Raw genomic sequence first — 24,622 nt, forward strand, 5'->3', positions numbered from 1 at the left:
CGTGGGTACAAAAATTTCAGCAAAAAATCAAACCTTTATTTTTTCATTACAAATTTTATTTATTACACTATTAGTTATTACTTTATGATATGGTACAAAAATCAAACCCAAAAAACAATTCAGGTTGGCCACAGATGATTTTTAAAATGTTTATATCATTGAAAAAGCTCCCTTTGGTGCAAAAATGATATTTTTGGCATTAAATTTGAAATATCTTTTTTAACTCATGGGTGACCTATATTTTTTATTATTGTTTTCAAATAAGCTGTACATAAACTAAATAATTGTTAAATTTAAGCGATTTCTGTAATTAGGTTATTTTTTTATTTTGATATTACCTCTATTTCTCCTATTAGCTCAACAGAAACTAGAGGCTCTAAAGAGCCTGTGTCGCTCACCTTGGTCTATGTTAATATTAAACATTGTACACAGATGGATTCATGACAAAATTGTGTTTTGGTGATGGTGATGTGTTTTTAGATCTTACTTTACTAAACATTTTTGCTGCTTACAATTATCTCTATCTATAACAGTAGTTTCTGTGGAAAATGTAAGTGAAAATCTACAAATTTTGTGAAAATTATTAAAAATTGACTTTGAAAGGCAATAACTCCTTAGGGGGTCAATTGACTATTTTGGTCATGTTGACTTATTTTTAGTTCTTACTTTGCTGTACATTATTGCTGTTTACAGTTTATCCCTATCTATAATAATATTCAAGATAAAAACAAAAAAAACAGCAAAATTTTCTCAAAATTACCAATTCAGGGGCAGCAACCTAACAACCGATGATCCAATTCATCTGAAAATTCCAGGGCAGATAGAGCTTGACCTGATCAACAATTTTACTTCGTGTCAGATTTACTCTTAATGCTTTGGTTTTTGAGTTATAAGCCAAAAACTGCATTTTACCCCTATGTTCTATTTTTAGACGTGGCGGCCATCTTGGTTGGTTGGCCGGGTCATCGGACCCAATTTTTAAACGAGATACCCCAATGATGATTGTGGCCAAGTTTCAATTAATTTGGCCGCGTAGTTTCAGAGGAGAAGATTTTTCTAAAAGATTACTAAGATTTACGAAAAATGGTTAAAAATTGACTATAAAGGGCAATAACTTCTTAAGTGGTCAACTGACCATTTTGGTCACGTTGACTTATTTGTAGATCTTACTTTGCTGAACATTATTGCTGTTTACAGTTTATCTCTGTCTGAAATAATATTCAAGATAATAACCAAAAACAACAAAATTTCCTAAAAATTACCAATTCAGGGGCAGCAACCTAACAACAGAATGTCAGATTCATCGGAAAATTTCAGGGCAGATAGATCTTAACCTGTTAAACAATTTTACCCCATGTCAGATTTGCTCTAAATGCTTTGGTTTTTGAGTTATAAGCCAAAAACTGCATTTTACCCCTATGTTCTATTTTTAGCCATGGCGGCCATCTTGGTTGGTTGGCGGGGTCACCGGACACAATTTTTAAACTAGATACCCCAATGATCATTATGGCCAAGTTTGGTTAAATTTAGCCCAGTAGTTTCAGAGGAGAAGATTTTTGTAAAAGTTAACGCCGGACGCAGGACGACGGACGACGGATGCCAAGTGATGAGAAAAGCTACTTGGCCCTTCGGGCCAGGTGAGCTAAAAAAGGACATTAACAAAAATGTATGCCTCGTCCGGAGATAGATTGTGAGTTAAATGAACGGTGACCCCATTTTTTTAATTTTCTTTTTCTTTTAAGTATATGATAAAGTTCATTTATAAGAAAATATAGGGAAATCCTATATTGGAAAAAAAAAATTGATTTATACCCAGGAGCCCCCTTAGAGTTCTAATCATATACATATTTTTTTTTATTTTCCATAATAGACAGTGGTATTTATGCATGTAAGAAATGCAAGAGTAGTTATAAATCATTTTTTACAAAATTGTCTTTTAATAATGTTTGTTGATGTTTCGTCACAATATATTTGTAAGAGAAGGAGACTTACTTTCATACACCTCAGCTCTCATTGTAGAAGGTACAAAGAATGGGTCTTTATTGTTCTCATCGGTAATCTCTATAGTAACAGTACTGGTCCCTGTTTGTTGTGGACGACCTCTATCTCTAGCTAACACCTACAAAATAAATGTTAAAACATTAAGTGAGCATGCTCACATACCCAATTCCCCATATATTAATCAATATGGGATCAATGAAATCAATTAGTTGCTAAACCATGGAAATGAGGTGGAGAACCATGAAATCTTTATCATCTTTGCTATATCATACATTCATTTTAATCAAAGCACAAAAGCACTGTTAAGGCAGGTTCTATTTACTTATCACTGTATGGGTGATGACCAAATACAAAATAGTTTTGTTAATAGTAATTTAGAAATGTGTAACAAATTCTTTAAGTTTATTCAAAAATTTTAAAGAACCAGTTAACAGAAAGAGAGTGATGAAAGATCTGAAAAAAGCTAAGACATGAATTCATTCTGTACAGTAATACTTTTCTTTTCAACATTTAGAAAAATTCATAGTTAAGGTCTACAGAAAGCAGGTGAGTGAGTGACGTTGAAGTAGTTTTGTATAGTGGTACATTAAGGTAACACGATACCGAATGGCATATCTCCCGATTTCCAAACTTTTTGGCACACGTGTTCTTTGAATCGAATTACATCGGAATATGTAATAAAAAATGGGGGTCACCATTTTTGTTTTCTTGGTATTTTCATAAGAAAACGTCAATTTTGGCGACAAATTTACTTAGGTATATAGGGGAAATGCCTTTTTTTCGGCTTACTTTTTTAGATTTTCCAATGGATGGCTATGTTCTGATATACGGAGAAAAACAAAAAACTAAAATAATATCCAGGATTGCATTCTGAATCCATACACGTATAGAAACTTATATGTCACCATCCTTGTTTTTGAGATAAATGGCTTCAAAGTTGATTGATACCCTTAGAATTTGGCCGAAAACGTGTGACGTTATTGAATACAGAATGTAACGTTATTCCTACTCAGAGAAATCGAAAACAAAATATGTGTCGGAATCTAAATGTTTTTTTTTTTATTTTCCTTTCACTTGTCGGGTGTCATAAAACGATAATAATGTAATTCAGTGGTTGTCATTTGTTAATGTGTTACATATTTGTTTTTCGTTCATTGATTTATATAAATAAGGCCGTTAGTTTTCTCGTTTGATTTGTTTTGCATTGTCATTTCGGGGCCTTTTATAGCTTAATATGCGGTATAGGCTTTTCTCATTATTAAAGGCCGGACAATGACCTATAGATGTTAATTTCTGTATCATTTAGGTCTCTTGTGGAGTGTAAAATTGTCTCATTGGCAGTCATACCACATCATCTTTTTATATATACTTGAAACTTTCTTGAACTTGTTGGTTCAACGTGAATATTTGAATAGTTCATGAATCAATCACCGGAAATAGGTACACGTTAAATTCACGTTATCTTTTTAAATAAGATAATTCAAATAATATCTTAATTCTAAAATTTAATTAAAATCATGAAAAATACCTTTATATTTTTGTAAAGGTCACGTGGAAATAACATAAGAAATTTCACGTGTGATTCATGTGAATAACTAAGTTTTTAACTCCATCCTTTAAGACACAGATGGTGGTGTCATCGCTTCATCCATGCAGAAATAGAGTACTTTAAAAATTTGATCCAGTGTAAAAAAAAAATATAATTGGTCGGGTTTTAATGGTTGTTTAACGTTCAGTGGCAAATAGTTCATGCATGTTCCGGACGATACAACAGTTGTTTATAAAAGACACATTTGATGCACCAATCAAAAAAAAGGTTTAACTTTCTGTTAGTTGTGAAAATTATGAGTGAAAATTATGATCTTGATAAAATACACATTCTAAAAAATGAAATAACAAAACTCAAAGGAAATTTCAGAACTCAATAATATTCTTAATTTGCTACATACATAAGGAAAGCGTACTCTGCGTGATGTAAATGTGTCAGTTGGTTGCTCAGCAAGTTAGACAAACATTATACAAACTGTACGCAACATTTCACAAGATTCAAGTCTGTCATTTGTGGAAAATTATTTAAAAAACAAATCTTGAGATCAGATATGCATTCTTTATAAGTAAAACAAACTGCAAAATCTAAAGGTTCCAGCTTGAAATTCCACATGCAGGAGATGTAAGCCGGAGTCTGCGTGCCTTTTATATGTTATCAAAATGCCTAATCAAGCAACCTGTCATGAACAAAAAAAGAGAAAATCCAGAAGATATGCGCAGCTTAAATATAAGTTGTAACACCATGTACACAATTTAAACCAGAAGCAAAAAGACTAGTGCTAAATAATTAGCCGTATACACCATAAATACCAAGTGCGGGAATGACGGTTGAACGGACACAAGTGACACAATATGATGATACGTGCCTATTACGGCCTTCAACACTGAGCCTTGGCTCCAGATGTTGCTTTCTTTTAAATTGCATATCCCATATCTCCATTTATCATTATAACAGCCAACTCTTGTACAAATAAAATGTTCCATATAATTGTTTGCTTAATTTATACTTGTACTTTTACCGTAGATATTTCTTTTTGCGTAAATGTTCGTAAACTTTGTCGATTTCTTAGGAAAAATTAGAGGCAATGATTTGAATTTTAACAACTAAAGTTTCAAGTGACGGTTGTAAATTGTAGGATTGATCGCTGTTTGCTTTACGTCCAGTGGCAAATAGATCGTGCATGTAACATGTACGGGCCAGAACAAAATAACAATAAATACAATTGGTAGGTTATGTAATAGAGGGCGTTCCGTGATTATGGTCGAGTAAATTTTGAATGACACTGGAAAATGAGGGTAGTATATTGGATAGAGACAGACATTTTATCTTGCAACAGGCCACATACGGATCGACCACTCAAAGAGTTGTTGCAAATGTTGTTGTTTTTTTTATTTTCAAAGAACATAGCACTCTCTTTATTCGAGGCATCGGATTTAATGTCCCCATTCTGACCGGATGTGGCTGAAAAGTTGATACATTCCGCACAGCCAAATGAACGTCTCACTTTGAAAGCATTTTACTGCCGGTCGGAGGAAGACCAAGTCACCATTTCTACTTCTCTAGTCACCCTTGGGGTGCAATTCGTAGAATAAAAACAATATATTAAAAATTATGTTCATTGTCAGAAAAATAAAATGTATTTGCATGTACTCGCTACGAAACAAGTCTCTTTCTGTCGTATGAATAAAAAGTTAGTCAGTCGTTTGCTTGTAAATTTGTAAACAGTGGCTTGTAGAACGTTATTCGATAACGTTAAGAACGATAACTCGTGGCGTAACGTCATTCGGTATCGTGTTACCTTAACTAGAGGCTCTAAAGAGCCTGTGTCGCTCACCTTGGTATATGTGAATTAAACAAAGGAAGCAGACAGTTCATGACAAAATTGTGTTTAGGTGATTTTGATGTGTTTGTACATCTTACTTTACTAAACATTCTTGCTGCTTACAATCATCCCTATCTATAATGAACTTGTCCGTGTAGTTTCAGTGGAAAATGTTAGTAAAAATTCACAAATTTTATGAAAATTGTTAAAAATTGATTATAAAAACGATAACTTCATAGGGGGTCAATTGACCATTTTGGTCATTTTGACCTATTTTTTAGTCTTAAATTGCTGTATATTATTGCTGTTTACAGTTTATCTCTATCTATAATAATATTCAAGATAATAACCCAAAACAGCAAAATTTCCTTAAAATTACCAATTTAGGGGCAGCAACCTTACAACCAGTTGACCCATTCATCTTAAAATTTCAGGGCAGATAGATTTTGACCAGATAAACAATTTTGCCCCTTGTCAGATTTGCTCTAAATGCTTTGGTTTTTGAGATATAAGCCAAAAACTGCATTTTACCCATATGTTCTATTTTTAGCCATGGCTGCCATCTTGGTTGGTTGGCCGGGTAAAAAAACACAAATTTTAAACTAGATACATCAATGTTGATTGTTGCTAATTTTGGTTTAATTTGGCCCAGTAGTTTCAGAGGAGAAGATTTTTGTAAAAGATATGGAAATTTACGAAAAAAGGTTAAAAATTGACTATAAGGGCAATAACTCCTAAAGGGGTCAACTGACCAATTTGGTCATGTTGACATATTTGTAAATCTTACTTTGCTGAACATTATTGCTGTTTACAGTTTATCTCCATCTATAATAATATTCAAGATAATGACCAAAAACAGTAAAATTTCCTTAAAATTACCAATTCAGGGGCAGCAACCCAACAAGAGGTTGTCTGATTCATCTGAAAATTTCATGGCAGATAGATCTTCACCTGATAAACAATTTTACCCCTGTCAGATTTGCTCTAAATGCTTTGGTTTTTGAGTTATAAGCCAAAAACTGCATTTTACCCCTATGTTCTATTTATAGCCATGGCGGCCATCTTGGTTGGTTGGCCGGGTAAAAAAACACAAATTTTAAACTAGATACATTAATGATGATTGTGGCCAAGTTTGGTTTAATTTGGCTCAGTAGTTTCAGAGGAGAAGATTTTTGTAAAAGTTAACGCAGGACGACGACGACGGACGACGGACGCAAAGTGATGAGAAAAGCTCACTTGGCCCTTTGGGCCAGGTGAGCTAAAAAGAGGAAATATGTGTTAGATGAACAGATAATATATAAGGTTGGATGAGGTGAATGTAATACAACCCCCACCCCCAGAGAGTGAGTATATCATACCTGCATAACATACTCCTTCTTGACATCAAAGTCAAAGGTAGCATCAGGTGAGGTAGATATATCTCCTGAGGCTGTATTTATCATAAACTTGCCAGAGGCACCTGTGTTGATACTGTAGTCTATCTTTCCAGCATCACTGGTTGGAGAGTCTTTATCTTGGGCTCTCACTGTCAGTATGTAGTGATCTAAAATGTACATGTTATCATTCAGAATTCATTTAGACCACACAAAAAAAATATTAAAAAACAAGTTTTTCTTTTATCAATATTCTTGTACAATCTTATTAATTTATCCATACTTAAATATACAAATCTAAGTTTTTGGAAGACCACAGATCGTACAATCAATGTGTGTGTTGTTTGATAACTGTACTGTTGTTTGTGATTTTATTAATTTGAATAATAAGCATCAAACTGTGGTTCTTTTCCCAAACATGTGTTTTATCATACCAGTAACCAACTGAATTCAATAGTTTCTTGACTGCATTTGATATAGAGTAAGACAAAGACTGATCTGAATCAGATCTGACTTTAGTGTAGATACTAACATCATAATTTACATCATCAGAACAAGGAGGATAAAGAGAGAGGAGTGTTGTAAATAATGTTGTAGACTTACTTCCAAGAGTTTTCTCATTAATCTTCCCATAATAATCACTAATATCAAATTTGGGTCCATTGTTGTTCAAATCCTGTAAATATGAACAAGTGAACATCAGGAAAAACATTCATGTCTTTTTTTTAAATTGAACAATAGAGTTATGTTACCAAATAGTTACTAGTGTATTCTATGTTTTCAGCAAAAATACATATTTTTGTAGTATAATACATAGAAACTTTACTTGTAAAATATTACTAGAAATGTAACAGTAGTATGTCTATCTTTTAAAACTACATACATATTTCATAAGTTCTTTAGCATATGATGTTTCATAAATAGTGTTACTCCTGTGAAAGAAACTGCCCAAATTCTATATATAATTATCCTAAATAACTTTTTAAAAATAATTAAATGCAAGAATAATTCTCAATGATTGACAAATTATGTTTTTGTTAGATAATATTTTGATCAACTGGTTACCTTCATTTTTGATACACAAAAAGAGAGGACACATCTAGATAGACTTCAGGCCCGTAGCCAGGAACTTCCAAAGGGGGGTTCGTTTGACTCACAAATTCGACTTTAACAGTCACAATTCGAACAGAACATCGACTTTAAGTCACAATTCGAACAGAACATCGACTTTAACAGTCACAATTCGAACAGAACATCGACTTTAACAGTGCTTATTTGTTTTCAAGGGGGGGTTCGGCCGAACCCCCCGAACCCCCCCCCCCCTGGCTACGGGTATGGACTGATAATAAAAAAAAAAAATCCCAGAAGAAAATAAATATTTAGAAGCATCTTTTTTTTACATTATTTTCAAACTTTATTTAAAAACGATTTTTTTGAGGTCTTCAACAATTTGTATTAAAAAGTAGAAGGAATGTGTAGGAAAGTGTTTTGTGTTTTATATACTAACATGGAAACTGTGAGCTACTGCTCACTGATGATACCTCCGCCGCAAGTGGATAATATTAATATTGTAAAAATATGCAAGTGTTCGGTAAACAGGAAGTTGTCGAGTGATGAATCTGAAAAAGCATCACACGGTATAGCTGACTTATATAAATCCTGAAACCAAATTTCAAAAATCCTTGTATTGTAGTTCCTGAGAAAAATGCGACGAAAAATATTCAGAGGACGGGCTGACTGACGGACGGACGAACGGACTGGTGGACGGACCAACAGACAGAGGTAAAACGGTATACCCCCCTTTTTTTTAAAGCGGGGGCATAATTATTTTTTAAAGCAGGGGTATAATAATTATATAGATTGTTCTGTCATAACCTACTGGACACTTATGTTCAATATGAATGAAAAAGCCCAAGAACTTTTATGTATCTGTCCATTTGATGATTGAATCCTCAATCTCCAGTTCCTCTAATAGTTTGCCTATTACCTAGATACTGTAGAATATTATTCAAATTTTCTATCATGGTAGAAGTCAATAACTTACAATAACATAAATGGTTACAGTTCCTGTGTCAACATATTGTCCATCTGATGCCTGCACTGTCATGATAAACCTTTAATAGAAATATTCTCAGTTTGTCTAATGAATATAACATGTTGTCTATCTTACCATGATAATTTTTGTTGAGTATTTATTCTAAAAGCATACAAGTTGGCATAATTTTGGTATAACATATGGTGGAAGAAGTATATTATACTTCTTCCACCACATGTTATAAGTTACTCTTTAATAATTAACTAGCTTGATGTTTTACTCACAAAACGATAGACTTTAGACTAACATTAACCACCCATGGTAGCTGGTCTCTTTGTTATCAAAATACAAATGAGGACACCAGATTGGACAAGATTCTATTTACAACTTTTTTTAAATTATACCATATTCAAATTTATAAAAATATCTTACAATGTCTAAACATGTAAAAAATATGTATCAGTCTTATCTTTGATATATTTAAATGACTAAGAATTCATCTACTTTTAACACACGATTAATTGTATGAAAGTATTTTTGTGAGCAGGTGTTATTATATGAAATTGAATTATTTTATCTTCTGACATAGGTTGTTATTTTATCAGATATTTTCATTAGTTCTCCATGAATCATTTCAACCTGGACTTTCTTCACCCAGAACAAAACTATACTTACGACCCATTTACACCGGGAGCATCATCATACAATATTGGCTGTTTGGCGGTAATATTCCCTGTTGTGGAATCTATCTGCCATTTTAGCGTACTTTCTTGTATGAGACTGTAGGATATAGGACCACCCACATTATCAGGATCGGTAGCCACCACGACCACTTGTGGGTTTGGGACGGTCCGTAATTCTTCAATGTAACTTATATAGTTCTTGGTAGCAAATGTTGGACTGTTGTCATTGACATCATCTATATGAATGACAAGGTTAGAGGTCACTGTTTGCCCAGATCCCCCAGAATCCCTAGCTGTCACTGTTAGATCATAACGGCTTTTCTGTTCATAGTTTATACAGAAACCAGATCCTGGTGTAGCACAGTTAGCAACAGTCACCTGTCCACTGACCTCATCTATCTTAAATCTGAAACAATAACAATCTTATTCAAATCAATTTATCCATTTAATGCCAACAAAAAAATAGAACTGTTTGCATAGTATGACTAACAACCCCCAAAGTACAACAATTTTTGTGTCTAGTGTTAAATTCGGTATTGAGGTAATTACATTTTCATATATTTGGTTTTCTGTTATTTTATTTTATATAACCATTGGCCCTGTGTTAGATTGACACATGGTTACTAATTGGTCAATCTTAAACAATTATATTAACCCAAGAACATAGTCCCAAGTTTATATACTGCAAATTCAGTTTTGTTTGCAGGGTAGGGGGTGGAGGGTAAAATTAGGCAGTTTTCATGACTTATACTGTCATGACTGTGGTATAAACTAAAAGTACAAAAATCCTCAGTTATCACATCTATTGTATCATTGTATCAAACTATCAATATACCTATAGCGATTCACAGGAAACTAAAAAAAATAAATAAATACATTCTATAGTATGTCCATTTTGTCTTCTACAGATGATTATGGTACACTGGATAACTTGTGATCTTATGAGGGTTATTAGGACTCATTTTGGAAATTTACAATTCAAATAAAGTAAAACTAGCATAAAAAAGACACTTACAGAGGACTTCCATCTCCAAGGAGACCAAATCTTATGCCACTGTTGCCAAGAATGCCAGAGTCTGGATCTGTTGCCTTATAAATAAAACAACAATTAGGCTTCAGAAATATATAAATCAATCAGAAGGACTATCATCACATATCCTCTTGACATACATGAGTCACAGGCACCAGACGTTCTGTCATTTGTATAAAAACATTGGCAATTGGAAGAAAATAATGTCCATATATATATTATAGAGCTATATTATATATATGGACACTATTTACTTCCAATTGCCAATATTTTTATACTATTGACAGAACATCTAGTGCCTGTGCATGCAGTGTTTCACAAATACATCAATAATCAATTATTTTATGATATAGAGTCTTATAATGTATTCGAAGCTATAGGGCAAGAGAATCCTCATTAATATCAAGTCAATATACTAAGGTTTTAATTATTTTTGTGGGTACCAATTTTCATGGATAAATGAAAATCTGTATAAACCTTGTGTATTATGTATAAATTAATTGAATATTTTAATTTGAAAATAAGAAATCCACTATAATTGGTATCCAATTAATAATAATGTATCCACAGTATTTTTGTATGTCAAAAGTGGAATACAAACACCTTAACTTCTCAAATATACAGACTACCACTACATACTGTAACCGTGACAACAATAGTTCCACCAGGAGCAGTCTCTACAATTCGTTCGTCATAGTTCGGTGGATTAAACGTTGGCAGGTTGTCATTAACGTCTATAACATTTACTATGACTTTGGCCGAACCAGATCTCCTTTCTGGTGTCCTGGTTTCTCTAGCTATAACCTATAATATATATTGATGCCATATTAAATGTATACAATTAAAAAAAATCATATAATGATGCCATAATAGATGTATACAATTAAATAAGTTTATAGGAAATGGAACAACTGCAATACTTCTACGTTTTTAACTAGTGGTTTCCTCATTGGTATTTATCCTTAGCTTTCAAACCTTGGGTTTAGAGTTCCTAATAAAGGTAAATCCTGGAAACATCTTTGATCACACTGAATTCATGAAGTTTTATTCTTATTTTCTAGTTTTGGGCTGGTATAATTGCTTTTGGACTGCTAGTCCTCAAGGGTACCATCAGCTCAGTAGTCATTGCTTATTTTGTTTGAAGTCCCATTTTGTTATATAGCTCTTCAATCATTTATACATCCTTGAATTATATATTTTTGGAAATTTGGAATTTCTGTCACAAAAAATGATGCCAACAATAAAATTGTGTCATTTTCTCACTATCAAATTTAAAAAAAAAAATTCACTTGTCATTAAACTGGTACAATATATCTTAGACAACCCATTGCAACTAATTAAGTAACATAAGTCACCTGTTTCTGACAATTTTAACTTACATCAAAGATATACTGAGTTGGTCCTGTTTCATAGTTTATCAAGTTAGTATCCTTTATAAGTATGCTTGCAGTTGTTTGCCCCTGTCCATTAGATGGTGATACTTCAAATTCTGCATTGTAATTGGATAATTCAAATTCAAAATAAGCATTGTCAGCCTGCAACAAAAAATAAAATCATACAATAATTCTGAAAGTGCATGTTTTGTTTATAAATGTATTTTCTTTGAATGTTTATCTATAAACTATAAACATTAAGACACTTTTGCAATAAATTCTTACAAAATTATCCTATAAGAATAAAACCAATATATCAAAAATTGATTTAATCTTAGATCTAGACACTGTCAGATGTCAGATTCAAACCCTGACGTTGAAATGATTTATAATCAGCAAGAAAGGGAAATAACTCACCAAATCTGGATCAGAAACTGTCAATATAACTCCAGGAAGTGGTGACTGGTTGGGTATGTCTTCAGCAATACTGACATTAAACAGGGTTTTAGCAAACTTTGGACTGTTGTCATTAGCATCAACAACATTAATTCTGATGGTTGTGTAGGCAGTTGTGGAAGCATCGTTCCCCAAAATGTTGGCTGAGGCATTTATTACCTCCCTTGCCTGAAAAATAATATCAGAAATGTTCATATTTAATCTGTTTTGTCATTTTAAAAGATGAATACTAGTTATAGTAATGATAAAACAGCTACTGTCTGAGAAATTTTCTTTACTCCAGTTAAAGAGTACTGACTTTGTAATGGCAAATAGGCTTGGTTCAAACTAATACACTATACAACTGGTAATTCTACACATAGCTCATGCAGGTTTTTTAAAAACGTAATTCCATGTATTTTATTGTTTCTCAATATTTCACATTTAATTTTAAGCAATGTGTACAACTTACTGTGGTTCAAATTCCTATACATAATATAAGTTTCCCAGGCTTACTACCATTAATTTATACATAATCTATAATAAGTTCTGGACTCTATTTCGTCTTATGCCTCGTTCACACTGGCATTTAATTCCAATTCAATTTGAATCGTATGCGAATCAAAATTCACTTATTGCGTTCACACACTCATCTTTTTTAATTAGAAATTATCCAATTTGCATTAGAAATATGCTTTTGTGAATACAAATTAAAAGTTAAAGTGGTTTGGACAGTAAAGTGAATTTGATGCACATTGTAATGCGCATTAGAATTGTTAGAATTGACGTTAGGACGTTAAACGTTTCGAATGCGAATTAAACTAATTCGAAGTACTTAATGCGAATGGAATTCGAATTACGCGTGAACTCAGCATAAGTTTTGATGTCATGTTAACTTACCCTAATTCCCAGATCTATATACCCAATAATAAGATCCTGACTCTCTCTATCAAAAGTTACATTGGTTGTGATATTTCCTGATACAGGATCCAATCTCACTAGCTGGTCAATAACTGAAATTAAAATCAAATATCATTTCAATCTCATCTATTTGTTTTGTCCCAGGTAAAATATTTTACACCAGTCTGGGTTAAAAAATAAAAAAAACATTTCAATTTCTATTCAAGACATATGAAACTGAACATAGACATTTCACACAGCTAATAAGAAAATAAATACTTTATATTTTATGTACTGCTAAAACTTAACCATCTATCTGTATGGGTAAGATGTGGGTTCCAGTTTAACTTGTGTTGTTGGGCTCTTGTCTCATTTATGGTATGGAATAACATTTTTTTCAAATACCATAAATGTTTTATCTAAGCATAAGTTTTCACTAACTCTAGTCAATAAATGTTTGGAAAATATAATATAATAGAAGACATGTGACTAAAATTATGTGTTTGAAATAAAACAATAAAAGTCAGAATATGATTTCAATGAATTTTTCACTTTTAAAAAAAGCTAAGCAAATTCATGCAGTTCAGTTTTCACATTCTATTCCTCAACAAGACATTTTATGACTAAATTCTATGTTATGAACAAGAGAATTACAAGCTTGTCATAAATGGCAAATGAACAAGGCAAGCAATTAATTTGAAAAAAATATAAATAAAAGTATCAATACAAATGCATGATCCCCAATATTAATTCCTGCTGATTTTGTTGTTAAAACTAAATTATGAGGAAGCTTTTAAACTAACAATACTAAACATTTTTCATTTATTGTAAAAGAGACCTAACTTTTATTTATTTTAATTGATAAAAATAGAAATTTAAATATTTGAGTTCCTTGCCTTTTCTCTTTTAGTTCAATCCAAAATTAACATGAATAACTAATTCCAGAATTCAAATATTGAAAGATATTTAACTCACAAGTAAAAATACTGAAAAACTAACTCATGCAATGTGTATATCAGTAGTTCTATAAATATTTTTCTATATTGGAACTCTTTGATTAGTTATTCTATAAAAAGTCTTATCCTGCTAAGAAAAATAAAGAAATATCTATTTCATTGCTAAGTAGACCATACAATTTCATCATGATCACAAAAAGGATCTGATCAGCCATGTGACATCATTGAAGTAATGGTGAAAAATGAGTGATGACTAGGTGTAAAGTCTACTTTCATCACTCAGGTTTGGCAAAGATAAAAAAAAAAGATTTGAATAAACTATTAACTCATGAATGATAGTTATAAACATGTATTAAATAACAAGAACAAAAACAACGATCTGCATGCATGCTCAACATTTATACCACTCTCCCAACATAAAAATTTAACTCACGAGGATGACACAAGTTAATTATATCACCTAAAATCAATCAATTAAGTCTGATTAACTTGTAAAGTGTTGAATAAGTCACATAAAAGCCAATAATTATAGAAGCATATGGATTCATATAATAATGAACTGAATAAATGTACCACAAAGAGGTTGCTATTGAGATCTTAAAATATCCAATCAAGGCACTAGCTATCTGATTGTGTCAAAATTACAAACATGACTTCTTCCAACTAAGAATATTAAAGACTTTGTTATATTTTTTTAAACCAAGCTGTATCACTAAGTTTATATTTTTTCTTATGTTTTTTTCTTTTTTAATATGGAGCTGTTCACTGAGTCTATTAAACAAAAAGCTTGACATTGTGACTTGCTCCTGATATTTTACAATATCAATATGCAGAAAACATGATAAACGGTACATATCTATATGCAGATTTTTTTTAAATCGCAATAATCAAACTCTTTAAAATCTCAATTATAAATGCATGCAATAATTTCTGAATTAAGATATTTGATGGCCTTTTTCTCAGGTGGAACTACGTAATCTTAAAGCCTCCTTCCAAAATCTTATATGTACATGTATCATAACTTCTCTATAAATAAGTCATAGCTATTTTCTACAACATGGAATGCAATGCTTAACTTATAATTTTTGTTATACGTAACAATATACATTGTACTCATATAATACAAGACACAAAATATATATCAATCCTTTAATCAAAAATGCCATTCCAGTATAATGAATTATTTCCCATGCATATTACATTATAAATAGTAACAACTCCTGTGCATGCTTTACAACACATGTAGGTAGACATCCCTTGTATACAATTTCTCCTGTTTTTACTTTATTTTCTCCCTGGTAGAACCTATGGTAATTCATGAACCATCAACATGCTTTACTTACATGTCCGAATTGGAAGTATCCCTATTAAATCATATATCTGAAAATTTAATGCTCTCATTTGATCACAATTACTAGTAGCACAAAATTTAGTTTACTAAATTGTTTGGGGTAAAAAAACAAATATGGTAATCACAGAAAAACAAAATTATTGGTGTTTTTCTCTAATAATGTGCCAATGTTTGACTTCAGCAGTGATCTGGAAGGTTTTTTTCACTATGGGCCCAGGGCCCCTCAAAAATAAATTCAATGGGCCATTTTAAAAAATAATGGGCCATGTTGTCAAATGAGTGGGCCATTCGAATTGACTTCTGCATTTCTGTAAAAAAATAAAAAGTATCATTATTTTCTCATGTTTTGGAAAAGAGGTGTTGGTACAAGTTTACCTTTATGATTTTAAATAATACTGTTCCTGTGATTCTGTAATTTGAATGAATATACAATAACTTCTTCCAAAACGGACAATATTAAAGATAAACCTTTATTTTCAATGTTTGAACTGTTACTGTTGCCTTGGCTTGTTCATGTTCATGTTTTTTTTAACATTAAATTTGGGTCTTCGTCGATACCATACTCATTCCAGACGTTCCGTATTAGAGGACATTTCAGGAACGTCCTCTGCACTTCTTGTATTATTATTATTACTTCATCAAGATGACAAGAATAACAGTAGAGAGTACCATTAATTGAAAGAACAAAACAATAATTCGCCGAAGTCATGTTTACAAAATGTCAAAACGAGCCAAAGACCAAAAAAATGACAAGGACAGTGCCTTTTATGGAGACAAAAACTATATTCATAAAAAGGCTTCAGGGGTTTTCAATCGAAACATTAGCAAGCTAAACTAAATTAAAAGATTATTATAAGAGTTAAATCTCGTCTGTAATAGCCAAATTTCACAAATGTAAAGTTGTTTATAAAAAATTATATCATGAATGATGGTTAATTGCGTTTTTGGGTTATAAGTTAAACCGCATGGTTCTATTATTACCATAGGAAAACACCCGAGATGTTAAACCGCATGGTTCTATTACCATAGGAAAACACCCGAGACGTCCTAAAAATATATAGGTGCTCCTATGATTGGCGGAATATTATACAGTAGTGTACACACACATGGCGGCACGGAACACGATCGGAAAACTATTTAACGATATCTAAACGTTTCGAAACGATGTGAAAAATATCGTGCGCCACGTGGGCGCTTACATTTGTCACTCTATGCGCCATTTCTGTTGAATATGCGCTATAGGCGCAGGGCGCACGTCCTTCCCGATCACTGCTTCAGTAATCACATAAACACATTGCTCACATAATCAAAATTGTTTGACTAACATTTTGAAATAATCAAAAACATTTAACTCTTGTTTGGCTATGATAATCACAAAATCACTATAGCATGACTACCTTAATCACATTTACTGTGTACCTATTGAAATCATGAATACACTATTGTATGACTAAGGTTATCACAAAAACCAATCTTAAGCTATATTCATACAATCCTTTTATCATTTGACTATGATAATCATATAATCTCCATTGTATAAAACCTATGTAATCATACCTACTACGCCATGTGTAACCACACCTATTGTATCTTGTGTAATCACATCTCTTGTAACCTTTATAATTCACCCAACAAATACAATGTGTAATTACAATTATGGCATCCTGTGAAATCCCACCTTTTGTAACTTTTACAATCACACTTAATGTACCCTGTGTAATCACACTTCATATACCATGTGTAATCACACTTCATATACCATGTGTAATCACACTTATTGCACCATGTGTAATCACACTTGTACCCTGTGTAATCACACTTATAATGTACCCTGTGTATTCACACTTAATGTACCATAAGACACAGTATGTCTAATCAATCTAACCCAATTACTTACTTTCTATATCAGTTTTAATACTTGCTAGAACATAAGTGTGCAGAGACATGTAAACTTTTCTGATATTGTCATGTGTTAAAATAATTTTACTGCAGTTAAGCGTAGTATGAAGACTATTCTATTGAAGGTTAAAGGGTGTGTGTTATCACAATTAGTATGTCTTATATTAACCATTCCTTCACCCCCTTTTTCTCCATGGACTATGCCTAATGTTTTAAAGTATGTGATTAAAATTCTATTTCTGTATGGATTTTAAAAAAGAATATCTACAATAGTAAAGGTGTGCTGTAGTGGAATTCAACCACTAATCTATTGACAAAATATAAATCAATGTAAAAGTATCCCCTTGAAAATGAGGTTTTAACAAGAAAATATTTCTACGCTTATGCATGTAGATTAGTATTTTACATTTTTTCAAATGTCCAATAAGACTTACAAGCTAGTTCATATCTAATCTCTCTGGCATTCTCTCTATCACCATCAACTGCCTCAACATACTCCAAGAAACTACCCTAAAATGAAAATAATTCACATGTATATAGGTTACACAATGTTAAAACCTTTTTCTAAATTTTCATTTCTGTTCCTTTCAATCGTAGCGTATTTAATTGGTTGATAATTAATTTCATTGCACATGAATCACTGGGTTTTAATACTATGTTAAAGTGATGTTCTGTTGTTTTCCCAAGATTACCTCTCATCAAAAGGGCAAACAAGTGAAACTGCAAGCTACTGCTCACTGATGATACCCCCGCTGCAAGTGGATAATATTAATAGTGTAAAAATATGCAAGTGTTCGGTAAACAGGAAGGTTGTCGAATGATGAATCTGAAAACGCATCACACGGTATAACTGACTTATATAAATCCTGAAACCAAATTTCAGAAATCCTTGTATTGTAGTTCCTGAGAAAAATGTGACGAAAATTTTCAACTTGGCTATCATGTGTAAAATCATACAAGTGTTCGGTAAACAGGAAGTTGTCAAGTGATCAATCTGAAAACGCATCACACGGTATAGCTGACTTAGATAAACCCTGAAACCAAATTTCAGAAATCCTTGTATTGTAGTTCCTGAGAAAAATGTGACGAAAATTTTCAACTTGGCTATCATGTGTAAAATCATACAAGTGTTCGGTAAACAGGAAGTTGTCAAGTGATCAATCTGAAAATGCATCACACTGTATAGCTGACTTAGATAAACCCTGAAACCAAATTTCAGAAATCCTTGTATTGTAGTTCCTGAGAAAAATGCGACGAAATTTTTCAACTTGGCTTCCATGTGTTAAATCATACAAGTGTTCGGTAAACAGGAAGTTGTCAAGTGATCAATCTGAAAATGCATCACACGGTATAGCTGACTTAGATAAACCCTGAAATCAAATTTCAGAAATCCTTGTATTGTAGTTCCTGAGAAAAATGCGACGAAAATTTTCAACTTGGCTACCATGTGTAAAATCATACAAGTGTTCGGTAAACAGGAAGTTGTCAATTGATCAATCTGAAAACACATCACACGGTATAGCTGACTTAGATAAACCCTCAGAAATCCTTGTATTGTAGTTCCTGAGAAAAATGTGACGAAAATTTTCAACTTGGCTATCATGTGTAAAATCATACAAGTGTTCGGTAAATAGGAAGTTGTCTGAAAATGCATCACACGGTATAGCTGACTTAGATAAACCCTGAAACCAAATTTCAGAAATCCTTGTATTGTAGTTCCTGAGAAAAATGCGACGAAAAATTTTCAACTTGGCTATCATGTGTAAAATCATACAAGTGTTCGGTAAACAGGAAGTTGTCAAGTGATCAATCTGAAAACGCATCACACGGTATAGCTGACTTAGATAAACCCTGAAACCAAATTTCAGAAATCCTTGTATTGTAGTTCCTGAGAAAAATGTGACGAAAGTTTCATGGGACGGACTGACTGACGGACGGACTGATGGACGGTCTGATGGACGGACGGACTGACGATCAGACAGAGGTAAAACAGTATACCCCCCCTTTTTTAAAGCGGGGTTATAAAGCGGGGATATAACTACACCAAGGACTTACATATGTGTATCTATCACAAATCTAATGTTTTTTAATGTGACCTTTCTAAACAAGGTTAAAGATTACATGGGTGTGGTTCTACAGTTATTTAAAGGGACATACTGTTAATTAATGTGTAGATAAGATAATTTTTTATTAACCAATCATGGTGCCCAAAATTTGAGCTATACAATCAAATGAATGAATTACAAAATAAAGCACAGAAAATGATTAGAATGATTAAAGTACATTTAGACAACAAAAAAACAAAAACAACACATGAATACACATTTACACTAATTAACCTGATATAAACCAAGTTATTGACAAAACATAGTTGTTATGGGTGCCACTGTGACCTGGAGAAATAACATAATTCTTTATAGTACTAGGTCTATGGGAGACAACTCCTGATCAAATTTATTTCCTATAATTATATATCTATCTTTATTTTTCTTCTATTTATTTCTTTTTTTTTTTTTTTTTTTTCAACAATATTTTCTATAATTTTCTTTCGTTCTTCAAAAAGGGAGTGCAATAAATTAGATAAGTTTGAAGTTACAAACAAATCTTCAGATGAAAGAATCCAAACAAATTTCATTTCATCAGATAATCTTGAAAATTTTTTGAATTTTGAATTTAAATTAGATAGATGTTGAGATCGAGTATCTTTTAGAACAGGACATTTTAAAAGAAAATGTAGTTCGTCTTCAACTGCGTTCTTACATAGCTTACACTTAGATGTGTAGATGTATATGGATATTAATTATCTACGCTGGATTCAGCAGATGCTAATTTTCAAAAATTTCCCATGAATAAATGAACCAGGGATTCAAATTATTAAAAAGTTCATTTGAACACTATTGGATATTTTTCTTATTGGCAATTTTATATAATCTCCTTATTTCTTATATATTTTTTTTAGTCTTAGAGGCAATGGCCGCATGATTTTTTTATTAGTTGTTAGTGGCTTTGAACTAGCTGTCAGATAACTGTGAGTACTCTCAGATCTGTTCATTGTGTCTTTTTGTGTCAGGATGTATAGAGTACCCGGCCACATCCACTTGTATTTTTGTCCATCTGATGAGTTCATCCTTTTTCAACTGATTTTTATAGTTCGTTCTAATGATGTACTGTTATACCACTGTCCCAGGTTAGGGGAGGGTTGGGATCCCGCTAACATGTTTAACCCTGCCACATTATTTATGTATGTGCCTATCCCAAGTCAGGAGCCTTTAAATTAAGTGGTTGTCGTTTGTTTATGTGGTACATATTTGTTTTTCGTTCATTTTTTTACATAAATAAGACCGTTAGTTTTCTCGTTTGAATTGTTTTACATTGTCTTATAGGGGCCTTTTATAGCCCACTATGTGGTATGGGCTTTGCTCATTGTTGAAGGCCGTTCGGTGACCAACAGTTGTTAATGTCTGTGTCATGTTGGTCTTTTGTGGATAGTTGTCTCATTGGCAATCATACCACATCTTCTTTTTTATATTGTACACAAAATATATAGAAAGAATATACTCACTGCTCTGCTGAAGTAAGGAGGTGTGTTCTTATGTTTACGGAGTGTGATACAAGAGACTTACTGCAGGTATACCCTCTGAAACAGTAGTAGACACTGCTCTGATGAAGTAAGGTGTGTTCCTTATGTTTAGGGAGTGTGATACAAGAGAGACTTACTGCAGGTATACCCTCTGTTACAGTGGAAGATACTGCTCTGGTGAAGTAAGGGTGTGTGTTCCTTATGTTTAAGGAGTGTGATACAAGAGAGACTTACTGCAGGTATACCCTCTGTAACAGTGAAAAATACTGCTCTGGTGAAGTAAGGGTATGTGTTCCTTATGTCTAAGGAGTGTGATACAAGAGAGACTTACTGCAGGTACACCCTCTGTTACAGTGGAAGATACTGCTCTGGTGAAGTAAGGGTGTGTGTTCCTTATGTTTAAGGAGTGTAATACAAGAGAGACTTACTGCAGGTATACCCTCTGTAACAGGGAAGATACTGCTCTGGTGAAGTAAGGGTGTGTGTTCCTTATGTTTAAGGAGTGTAATACAAGAGAGACTTACTGCAGGTATACCCTCTGTAACAGGGAAGATACTGCTCTGGTGAAGTAAGGGTGTGTGTTCCTTATGTTTAAGGAGTGTAATACAAGAGAGACTTACTGCAGGTATACCCTCTGTAACAGGGAAGATACTGCTCTGGTGAAGTAAGGGTGTGTGTTCCTTATGTTTAAGGAGTGTAATACAAGAGAGACTTACTGCAGGTATACCCTCTGTAACAGGGAAGATACTGCTCTGGTGAAGTAAGGGTGTGTGTTCCTTATGTTTAAGGAGTGTAATACAAGAGAGACTTACTGCAGGTATACCCTCTGTAACAGGGAAGATACTGCTCTGGTGAAGTAAGGGTGTGTGTTCCTTATGTTTAAGGAGTGTAATACAAGAGAGACTTACTGCAGGTATACCCTCTGTAACAGGGAAGATACTGCTCTGGTGAAGTAAGGGTGTGTGTTCCTTATGTTTAAGGAGTGTAATACAAGAGAGACTTACTGCAGGTACACCCTCTGTTACAGTGGAAGATACTGCTCTGGTGAAGTAAGGGTGTGTGTTCCTTATGTTTAAGGAGTGTAATACAAGAGAGACTTACTGCAGGTATACCCTCTGTAACTGTGGTAGATACTGCTCTGGTGAAGTAGGGAGGTGTGTTCCTTATGTTTAAGGAGTGTAATACAAGAGAGACTTACTGCAGGTATACCCTCTGTAACAGTAGTAGATACTGCTCTAGTGAAGTAGGGAGGTGTGTCCTGGACGTTTATCAATGATACTTCAATACTTCCAATCTGAGTCTGTATACCATCCTGATAAATCAATGAAATAGATCATAAAATTAATGAAAATATATGTCTCCCAACTTAAGATTCACCTGGAAACCATCAAGACTGTTGTAAATTTTGGTAAATGTTATCCCCTCTGCATATGTATTAAAGTAATTGAAATTTATGTTTCATTTTAAAATAATGTACATCAGACAACCTCACTGCATTTGAAATTTATCAGAATTAAGAATTTTGAAAAGCTCTAAGCTATTTAATCATAATGAAATGTTTGTATATTGATGAAGTTATCTGACAAAATATTTCTTATAGACTCAAAATGTAAGATGTAGGTCAACTTTCCCAAAAAGACATTGAACAAATATCTAGAGATTGCAAATGCTTACAGTGGTCAATTTGGATTGGTGAGCACTGTTAATATTTGTTTATATATACTTATTTGTTACAATAAAAAATCATAACTGACAGAAAAGAGCAAAGTGTTTCTGACTAAAAGCAGGAAACTAAATAAATTTGACTTTGAACACAAATACTTACAAAAGCAGCCAATGGTATCTGATAGAAAGCCTGAACTTCATAATCCACCGGCTCAGCTAGTGTCACATGACCTATCCAGTTCTTGTTAGAATCGGAATCTATATTTAGTTTAAACTTGTTGCAGGAATCTTTATACTGTAAATAAACAAATATTCAGGTTTTGTATAAATTACTCTCAACTTTCTGTACATCAGCTTCAGTTTTCTTAAATATGATTTGTTTCAGTTGAAACAATGTGAGGTGTACTTTGAGAATAAGAAAGACTTTTATATAATGTAAATTTTTAAAGAAGTGTTTTGTGTGATATAGTTGCCGATTCAGCACTTCTTTCAAAGACGACTGATCAACATATTTAGAATAAACAGCTGCGCCATGATCGCATTATATGCCCTTTGTGTTGTGTGAGAAGATGCAATAATCATAAATAGTTTCTGATATATGGCGCAACATGTGAAAAAAACATTTTTTTTAACAAAAACTCAATAACTCTAAAATAAAATTTTGAATCATCATAAAAAATATGCAGTGCTTTAGATTAAAATATATGTATAACAAAGAAGTGTGTAAAGTTTTAACCAATAGTCATTAACGGTTTTTAAGATATGATGCAACATGTGAAAACATCCCTCTTTTTTTACAAAAAACTCAATAACTCCAAAATAAAATTTTGAATCTTCACTTAAAAGTACACAGGTCTTGAGATTAATATAACTAAAAAGTGTGTAAAGTTTGAAGCAATAATCATAAATTGTTTATGAGATATGGCATGACATGTGAAAACCCATCCCCCTTTTTAACAAAACACTCAATAACTCTAAAATAAAATTTTGAATCATCACAAAAGTATACGTCACTCAAAAAGTTTAAATCCTAGTTTATCAAAAAGTATACAGATCGTTTGACCATCATAAGAAACAACCATGTTAAGTTTCATGAAATTCTCAAGTTCTCAAGTTACGGTGCGACATGAGGATGACAGACAGATGGACGCTGGACATTTGTATACCATAATAAAGCCTGTCAAAATTTTGACGGCCGTATAAAAACTTTAAATTTGAATGTTAAATTCTATATAATAGTAAATCTAGCCTTCCAAACTATACATTTCAGACCCCAATCCAAGATTAAATCCACTAGTAACAGTTATTCAGCAGCTATTGTTAGTTATTCATTCCAATAACTTGATATATTTGTGTATTTTTTAATTTTAAAATTAACTGTCAGGTTTTTAAATCATTTATAAGAACAGGAAAAATATCACTTGACCATCACCATTATAATAAATGTAATTAGCTGATCTATACTTTCCTTAACATAATTATCAATGTATGGTTTAGCAATTTCTAAGTTCTCATAGGACTTTTAAATTTTCTTGCAGCTTTCTTTATTTTGCCATTGTAAGATAACAAAATAAAAATCGACCACATCTTTTATAATGTCTAACAGACAGAATATAATTTTATAGCAATTGTTGAATAAGATATTTCAAGTTTGCCTACATGTCATCTTGCAATTATCCAAAACATTGTGATACAATATTTCTCCAATCTCAACAGCAATTTGGATTTCTTGTTCTTTGCCTAAATAATTGAAAGCAGATTGAAAAGACTGTGTCTTGCCTGCAATTGATGCTGCGAGTTTTATGTTGACTGCCAAAAATTTAAGTTCATTTATCAATAAAGTAATTTTTTTTAATTCAGATTAATTCTTTTTAAAATATCTTGCTCACTGTTGAAGCATCTGTCCAAATTTTATAATATTTTACCAAGGTTTAATAGAGTAATTGATGTCTCAAATACTTTAAAAAATG

At 32.5% G+C, this 24,622-nt stretch overlaps 1 protein-coding gene across 2 annotated transcripts in view; it reads right to left on the reverse strand.

The window, feature by feature from the left end:
• LOC134725718 (protocadherin Fat 4-like) overlaps positions 1–24,622 on the reverse strand; it is a 50,711-nt gene that overhangs the window by 13,669 nt on the left and 12,420 nt on the right. The window contains exons 8-21 of one of the 2 annotated variants that reach the window (XM_063589750.1): positions 22,813–22,947; positions 22,186–22,299; positions 17,842–17,917; positions 14,591–14,617; positions 13,202–13,314; positions 12,284–12,490; positions 11,873–12,028; positions 11,133–11,297; positions 10,479–10,552; positions 9,456–9,869; positions 8,790–8,859; positions 7,349–7,421; positions 6,731–6,915; positions 1,993–2,119 (exon numbers count right to left, since the gene is read on the reverse strand). In XM_063589750.1, the coding sequence (XP_063445820.1) occupies positions 1,993–2,119; positions 6,731–6,915; positions 7,349–7,421; positions 8,790–8,859; positions 9,456–9,869; positions 10,479–10,552; positions 11,133–11,297; positions 11,873–12,028; positions 12,284–12,490; positions 13,202–13,314; positions 14,591–14,617; positions 17,842–17,917; positions 22,186–22,299; positions 22,813–22,947 (1,936 nt within the window). The remainder of the gene's footprint in view (positions 1–1,992; positions 2,120–6,730; positions 6,916–7,348; positions 7,422–8,789; positions 8,860–9,455; positions 9,870–10,478; positions 10,553–11,132; positions 11,298–11,872; positions 12,029–12,283; positions 12,491–13,201; positions 13,315–14,590; positions 14,618–17,841; positions 17,918–22,185; positions 22,300–22,812; positions 22,948–24,622) is intronic. The other variant, XM_063589751.1, reaches the window with a different exon arrangement.

The sequence above is a fragment of the Mytilus trossulus genome, chromosome 7, assembly GCF_036588685.1.
Source record: "Mytilus trossulus isolate FHL-02 chromosome 7, PNRI_Mtr1.1.1.hap1, whole genome shotgun sequence".
NCBI classification, from domain to species: domain Eukaryota; kingdom Metazoa; phylum Mollusca; class Bivalvia; order Mytilida; family Mytilidae; genus Mytilus; species Mytilus trossulus.